The sequence below is a fragment of the Elephas maximus genome, chromosome 7 (genome assembly GCF_024166365.1).
Source record: "Elephas maximus indicus isolate mEleMax1 chromosome 7, mEleMax1 primary haplotype, whole genome shotgun sequence".
NCBI lineage: Eukaryota > Metazoa > Chordata > Mammalia > Proboscidea > Elephantidae > Elephas > Elephas maximus.
This window is the reverse complement of record NC_064825.1, coordinates 132,520,337-132,526,761: the sequence shown is the minus strand read 5'-3', so window position 1 is coordinate 132,526,761 and position 6,425 is coordinate 132,520,337. Positions and strand designations below refer to the sequence as shown.

At 57.2% G+C, this 6,425-nt stretch overlaps 1 protein-coding gene across 1 annotated transcript; it reads left to right on the top strand.

The window, feature by feature from the left end:
• The first annotated feature begins 694 nt into the window (after positions 1–694).
• On the top strand, positions 695–5,246 carry FGF19 (fibroblast growth factor 19). The gene is made up of 3 exons (XM_049891872.1): positions 695–935; positions 1,183–1,286; positions 4,935–5,246. Exons 1-3 carry the CDS (start codon positions 695–697, stop codon positions 5,244–5,246), a joined length of 657 nt encoding a protein of 218 aa, XP_049747829.1.
• Positions 5,247–6,425: the final 1,179 nt, after the last annotated feature.

Sequence of the window (6,425 nt, the reverse complement as noted above, 5' to 3'; positions counted from 1 at the left end):
TTCAAACAGACGGCTTTTAGGTCTGGGGATATGCAGAGGCCTTGGGACTGTCGAAGGAGGGGTCTGAGTGTGGCCTTTCAAGGGGAGGGGGCTCTAAAGCCGGGCGAGGCTTTTCCGGACCGCGGGTGAGAAAAGCAAAGCTCAGTGACCCCCAATCTCCGGTTCCGGGATTCCTGCCTACGCCCCTGCTGGCGCTCCGCGCCGAACGCATCCCTGGGGAAGCCAGAGGCCCCGCGAAAGGCTCCGTGGTCCACGTCCTCGCTTAGAAAACCTAACGCCCCCAGCCCAGAAAACTCAGCCTCCGGCCGGCGGGGAGGAGCTCCCCGGACCCTCCAGCGAAGCCGGGCCTCCTCCTCCCCTCGATCCCGCGGCCGGGGCGGGGTCACCGGGGAGGGGGCTGGGGCGGAGGCGGGGTGTGAGTGGGTGTGCGCGGGGGGCGGAGGCTTGATGCAATCCCGATAAGAAGTGCGCGAGTGTCGAGGGGCACCTACTTGCCGGCTGATAAGGCGCGCTATATTAGACAGTCGCTAGCGCCGCCGCGCCGTCGGAACGGGAGCGCAGCGCGCCAGGGCGCCAGGAGCGCACGGCTACCTCGAGGCTAGCGGCCACCACCCGCACGCTCAGCCCGCAGCGTGCCCAGCCCGGCGCCCCCAGCCTCTCGCCGCCGGAGCCACCAGGAGCTGAGGGTGGTGCCATGCCGAGGGCTCCGAGCTGGCGCGCGGTGCTCCGCGCCCTGGCCCTGGCCGGCCTCTGGCTGGCGGCGGCCGCGCCTCCCCTGGCCTTCTCGGACTCCGGGCCGCACGTGCACTACGGCTGGGGGGAACCTGTCCGTCTGAGGCACCTGTACACTGCCAGCCCACACGGCCTCTTCAGCTGTTTCCTGCGCATCCGCGCCGACGGCGCAGTGGACGGCGCGCGGGGCCAGAGCGCGCACAGTGAGTGCCTGCCGGGCCCTCGGGTTCCCACCGTCCCCCTCCCTGGCACCCCCTCCCCACTTCCCTCCGCTCCAGCGGGCCGCCACTCCCGGGAACTCCGAATCTTGGCACCTTTGTGTTCCACTTTCATCCCGGGTCCCCGACCCCGCGCGAAGCCAGGGAGGGGCACGGACCCGGGGACCGACGGCATCCGGGCGTCGCGGGCCCTCGGGCCCCGGCTGCAGCTTCTTACTTTCCTTTCGCCTAGGTTTGCTGGAGATCAAGGCGGTGGCGCTGCGGACCGTGGCCATCAAGGGCGTGCAGAGCGCCCGATACCTCTGCATGGACGCCGACGGCCGGCTGCAGGGACTGGTAGGTGTCCCCACGGGGCGGGACGCGCCAGACCCACGCCTGTCCCGGGCGGGGGTAGGGTTTGCGGGACCGAATCCGGAGTTGCCCGGATCCCCCTTCCCGGGCCCTCATTGAATTCCGAGGGGGAAATGGCAGGGCCGATTAAGCTGCGTCCGACCCCCTCCCAGCCCCCCCACGGAAGTGGGAAAGGCTGCTGTTTTTGGTCGCAGCTTGCAGCGGGAGAGTGGTTGGGAGCAGTTTTTGCATTCCCAATTGAGCTAAAAGCTGCCCGGAGGAAACCATTATCCGCTTCCTTTGATATTAAACAGGAAAACCCACCTCGGCCCATTCAGCCGCAGCCTGCATGTGGGTGGTCCTCCCTCCATTTCCCTCCCTGTGGTTTAAAGAGAGAGAGACCGAGGCTGTATGTTCACAACTTGGATCTTAAATCACTCTTCAAATAAGTCAGAAAAACCCAGTGCGTTGGAGGTTGAGCAGATGTTTAAGCATGAATTTGCGTGTTAGGACGTTTGAATTTCGGCGGTGGCGCTTATCCTTCTGTTGTACTCACCTGTCCGGGAAACTTTTTTTTTGAAGGGGGGAGGGGGCTAGAGGAGTGCATGAACTCCCTAGGTGGTGCAAACGGTTAAGCGCTCTACAACTGCGCAGAAAGGTTGGCAGTTCAAATCCACCCAGAGGCGCTCGGAAGACAGGCTTGGCGATCTGTTCCTGAAAGATTGCAGCCTAAAAACCCTGTGGAGCAATTCTACTCTACATATGGGGTCGCCACGAGTCTCCTTTGCCTCCACGGCAACGACAGGAGGGTACGTGGGGTGGCCCAGGTAACTACTGAAGCTTCTGGGGGAAGAGTGCGCAAGCTGGGCCTCTGGCCCAGAGGGAACAAAGGCGCGCGAGTTCAAAGGAACGAGCACTCGCCCCTCCCGCGCGGAGCCAGGCGCTCAAAGAGCCTGCGTGAAGTCCCGGGGCCCCCCACGCAGCCCGGCTCTGATGGAGAGGCCCGAGCCAGGGGTGGGGGAGGCTGCGCTTCCCGGGGTGCCCCCGCCTCAGCCAAGATGCAGATGCGCGCCTCCACTGGCGCGATCAGCAGCTCCTTTGTGAACCACAGCGCCAAGCTTTTTAGCATCTCTAGATTGTTTTGTGCCTCTGACGGGCATTTATTCAGAGTCCTTGCTTCTTTATTGCGGAGTCCTCTGTGAAAGACTGTGAAAGAACGCAAAGAAAGGAGGGGGCCGGAGTACTGAAAGCTGACCCCTAGAGCCACTCCAAACCCGTAGTGGCAACTTTTGTTATGTTGACATTTACTTAGGACAGGGGCAGCTAATGGTGGGCCTGGCGGAAGGGGCCAGTGGGTCTAACCCAGCCTTCTTCCCCTAATCCAAATCGGGGAGTCTGTTGGGGGGGATCTCTCCACTTAAAATCCCGTTCTGCCTCTGGATCCCTTGGGCCTGGCCCCGCAAAGATCGTGGTTGGTTTTTTTTTCTTCTCCAGCGGAAATTCCCCATTCTTCTATGAAGGTGAAATCGTTTCATTTTCTACGTGGAGCAAGCAGGCGGTGCTACTTTCCCCCAAACAACAGCAGAGTAATGTAGAGGCCTCTGATGCAATGTGTTTTTACTTCTCTTGCTTTTAAACATCTACTGATTGGCATATTTTTGGAAATTCAGGAGAAGTCACCCTTGCCATACTATGGCTTTGTGGTGGCTTTGTGCCAGAGTCCCGAGCCGTGACTGGTTGCGTCATTCACGTTATCAGCATATCTCATCCACCTGCGGTTCAATAACCTCATAAACCTGGGCAGAAATGAAGCTGGGTGCTTCCTGGGATTATGTTTACTGCCCAGCCCTTCCAGGCTGCCCTGTCCCTGGTGCCTTTCAGACCTGCCCCTGAAGTGGTAAGGACACTTTCCAGATTAGCACAGGGCTGGCCCATTGGCACCTCTCTTAGGGCTCCCCCAAAAGCAAACCTGTTGCATGGAGTGGATTCTAACTCATAGTGACCCTGTAGGACAGAGTAGAACTGCCCCATAGGGTTTGCAAGGCTGTCATCTTTATGGAAGCAGATTGCCACATCTCTCTCCTGTGGAGTGGCTGGTGGGTTCAAACCACCGATCTTTCAGTTAACAGCCGAGCGCTTAACCACTGCGTCACTAGGGCTCCTTAAGACTACAGATGTCCTAAAACTCAGGTTTCCTTCTCCAGACGTTTCTGGCCACCCACCAGGTGCAGCCTCTTTGGGGGCCTTGGGGCTTGCTATTATCTTGATGTGCCAGGCAAGCTGACATCCTGGAAGATGCTCAGTAACAGGGGGAGCACGATGGAGCCTATACAGGCTTACAACCACAGGACTTAACAACCACAGCAGACGAGAAAGGCCCGAATCATGTAGTTCCCCTGGGTCTGGCTGGGGAGTGGATGCATTACTCAGGGCCGGCCCCACATCTGGGGGCCCGTGATCCTTAGCAAGACTGCTCCTAAGTGATAGCGTGGTTTAGCAGCGCCTCCAGGGTGCCCGTTCACACGGGGGCCGAGCGTACTTTCCAGTGTTAGTTATGTATTCAGTGTAAAGCGGGAGGCCTGTGCCTCCGTGGATATTACTGCCCAGGGCGAGGCTTAGCTCTGAAAGATATTTACAGACTATATAAAGTGTACCTGTGTTAAGTATGTGTATAAAACCAGCACATATGAAATATAAACTTGAAATACTCGTATGTGTATAGAGAGAGAGAGAGCCCTGGTGATACAGTGGTTGAGCATTCAGCCCTTAACCTAAGGGTCAGCCGTTTGAATCCATTAGCTGCCCCTTGGAAGCCCCACAGGGTTTCCTACACCTGGTGGCCTAGTGGTTAAGTGCTACGGCTGCTAACCAAGAGGTCAGCAGTTCAAATCTGCCAGGCGCTCCTCGGAAACTCTATGGGGCAGTTCTGCTCTGTCCTATAGGGTCGCTATGAGTCGGAATCGACTCGGTGGCACTGGGTTTGGTTTTTTTTTTTTTAACTTTACGGAAGCAGATTGCCATCCTTCCCCTGCAGGGCAGCTGTGGGGTCCGAACCGCCGACCTTTTGATTAGCAGCTGAGCACTTTGACCAGCTGCTGCTGCGTCTGCTCTACGTAGGGTTTTTGGTGGCTGATTTTCCAGTAGACACTAGGCCCTTCTTCTGAGGCTCCTCTGGATAGACTCAAACCTCCAAACTTTTTTTTAGCAGTTGAAAGCTTAACTGTTTGTGCCACCCAAGGACTTCGTATGTACTTGCGTATAACCCGTGCTGTTGAATTAACTCCGACTCATAGTGACCATGTAGGAAGGAGTAGAACTGCTCCACAGAGTTTCCAGGGAGCGCCTGGTGGATTTGAACTGCCGACCTTTTGGTTAGCAGTCGTAACACTTAACCACTAAGTCAGCAGGGTTTCCGTACTATAGTATAGTACCAACACATATATGTATAGTACAGTGTAAGGATCTTTCGAAGGCATACAGGATCTGTATAAGGAGGTCCATAACAGCACGTAAGTGATACTCAGACACAGAAAGTGGTGGTTGAGAGCAGGCCTGAGTGACCGTAACACAAACGTCCCTTGTTATCCTTCTGCTGGTCGTGTCAGACCCAGGGGTGCCCGCTGCTCACGGCCCGCCCGCCCCTTTTCTCCGCAGCCCCAGTACTCGGCAGAAGACTGTGCCTTTGAGGAGGAAATCCGGCCCGACGGCTACAACGTGTACCTGTCCAAGAAGCATGGTCTCCCGGTGTCCCTGAGCAGTGCCAAGCAGAGGCAGCTATACAAAGGCAGGGGCTTTCTGCCCTTGTCCCACTTCCTGCCCATGCTGCCCATGAAGCCAGCAGAGCCGGGGGACCTGGACGACGACTTGGAATTTGTGTTCTCTTCACCTCTGGAAACCGACAGCATGGATCCTTTTGGGATTGCCTCCGGGCCGGAGCTGGTCCAGAGTCCCAGCTTTCAGGAATAACTGAGGCTCTGCCTCCCATGGCCCCCGCCCCTGGAGGCGAGGTCCTAGGCTGTGGGCCCCTGCCATGTGTGCGCTGACCATGCTTGTCCAGGAGTAATCCTAGTCTGTTCTGTTTAGCTTTAGGAAGAAACATGTAGGAGGTGTATGTAGCCAGAGTTTTATGTTGGCTGTGCCGATTTCTAGTGGATAGATTTGTATGATCATGAAATCCTAAGCCCTCCAGCCGCCCAGCTGCTACCTGAGTACCCCACCCACACCCTTACCGTTGTTGGACAAGTCGCTGTGCTGCCCCAGTTCTGCTTGAATAACCCCGCTGACGGGGAACTCACTACTTTTTGGGAACAATGTTGTGCCAAGCCGAAATTCTTCCTAACTCTCCCATCATCTCCAGCAGGGGCAGCTGGAAGAAAAGCAGTCATTTTAAACTCATGTACAAGCTCTGTGAAATGTCAGGTAAATTTGAGTCAACCCATAAGTCCAGGTGAGAACTGCATTCACCTCATAGAGAGTTAGCCCTCCCCAAGCCCCTTTAGGCCAGGACCGAGCTGGGCAGGCACGGCCCACCAGCCTCAGGAGCAGGGAAGGCACAGAGTCCCCCCTACCTCTACCCCCCCAGCCCAGGTAAATCTTGAGAACCCTGGCCCCAGTCAACTTCTTGGCAGCCTGCCCAAGCGCTACTAAGGTAGTTTTATATTTTCCCCTCTTAACAGCCAGCCACCTGCCCATAGCTGACTTTCTTGTCCAAGTTCAGGGCTGGGTCCTCAGAGGCGAACGGCCCTCATGCCACCTCCGCCCCCTGGAAATGAAGACAGCTGGTCCCTGTCCCCACCACTGATGGATTCAGGATTTCCAGGGAATCCGATCTGCCCAGGTGGTGTGCATTTCTGTGTGAAGGGCCCTTTGTGGTTCAGCCCCACCCACCTCCACACCCCTTCCTAGCCCTCCCACACCCCCTGGGAGCACTCTCCCTGTTAAGAGCTATGGATTTTGACCTGCAGAGAGCTTGTTGCTGCTTCCATCTCCCCGTGTCTCTGCCCCACGTCACCAAGTCCTCTGTGAATCTGGATGGCGAACCCTCCCTCCTTAGGGGGACCCATATGTCTCGTCACAAAGCCAGAGAGAAGGGTCTGAAGGCCCCGAGTCCTCAGCAGGGGAGGTGTGAGGCCCGTCCCCAGCACT

Coding starts and splice junctions, on each gene's coding strand:
- FGF19 (XM_049891872.1), top strand. CDS start 695: ATGCCGAGGGCTCCGAGCTGGCGCGCGGTGCTCCGCGCCCTGGCCCTG. Junction 936..1,182: donor GCGGGGCCAGAGCGCGCACA/GTGAGTGCCTGC, acceptor CCTTTCGCCTAG/GTTTGCTGGAGATCAAGGCG. Junction 1,287..4,934: donor ACGGCCGGCTGCAGGGACTG/GTAGGTGTCCCC, acceptor TTTTCTCCGCAG/CCCCAGTACTCGGCAGAAGA.